The 1,118-nt window shown below is 18.3% G+C and overlaps 1 protein-coding gene across 1 annotated transcript; it reads right to left on the reverse strand.

Annotated features, from left to right (window-relative positions):
- Nucleotides 1-268: 268 nt before the first annotated feature.
- PRSY57_1213500 (SET domain protein, putative) lies at nucleotides 269-899 on the reverse strand (the record flags this gene model as incomplete). Its single annotated transcript, XM_020115039.1, has 2 exons — nucleotides 269-379; nucleotides 474-899. The coding sequence occupies 2 exons, from the start codon at nucleotides 897-899 to the stop codon at nucleotides 269-271; spliced, it is 537 nt and encodes a 178-aa protein (XP_019970192.1).
- Nucleotides 900-1,118: the final 219 nt, after the last annotated feature.

The raw sequence follows: 1,118 nt of genomic DNA on the forward strand, positions 1-1,118 counted from the left end.
ATGAAAAGTTCAGTTAAAATTTGATTAAAACTTTAACTGTACATAATAATTATGAATCAATTTATTTATGAATTATATCGATATACATTTTATGTTTATATATATATATATAACAAATTTGTTGTATATTTTTTTGATTTATCAATATATATATAATACGTTTAATGAAAATTGTTTTGTAATAAATTTTTAATGGTTATTTATATTTGTGGTAAGAATAAACTTGTTTTATATAAATACATATTTTTTTTAATATATTAGAAATTTTTTATGAACTTACCTTCCACCAAGAATGTCCATATGAAATTAATATTTCATCATCCTTTTGTATATTGTTATATGCATAAACAATGATAACATTATTTGATACAGTAGCATCCTGCAAAAAATTATAGAAATATATAACAGAGACATGTATATATATATATATATATATATATAATATATCTTTCAGATTTTTTTTTCTATATTACTTGCTTTTGTTTTATTTGGTTTTTATTTATTTTATGTATTTCTACAAATGCATTTGGTATATCAGAATGATTATATAAAATACCATACCCTAAAGGTAGTAATTTATAATTTGAAGTTTCTTTCTTCCTATTGATTATAATATCGACTATTGCTTTATTTTTACTTGGTTCTTTTCCTTCATATAAATAATCGACGAGGTTTCTTGGTATTTCTTCATTGCAAATTGATACAGTTGGACATATTTCAATAATTTCATTTTTCTTTATATCTTCTAAGGTAAAAACACCTAAACCACCAAGAGATGATTTTCCTATATATATTTTCTTTTGTATATCATTAAATGATATATGCTCACTTTTTTTAAATAAATCCTTAATAAAATTATTTGCGAAATAATTATGAAAATTTCGTTTGAACAGAATCATACATAAAAAGTATAATATTCATTTAAAATAAAAAATAAAATAATTTTATTTATCATCTATCCATGTTACATATATATATATATAATGAATTATTGTAGAAATTGAATTAAAAAAATAAAAAATATAAAAATGTGATTTCAACTTATTATAACATTAGGATTATAACAATAATCCTACATTATATATATATATATATATATTAAATACAAATATTATTTT

This window comes from Plasmodium reichenowi, chromosome 12 (assembly GCF_001601855.1).
Source record: "Plasmodium reichenowi strain SY57 chromosome 12, whole genome shotgun sequence".
NCBI classification, from domain to species: Eukaryota; Apicomplexa; class Aconoidasida; order Haemosporida; family Plasmodiidae; genus Plasmodium; species Plasmodium reichenowi.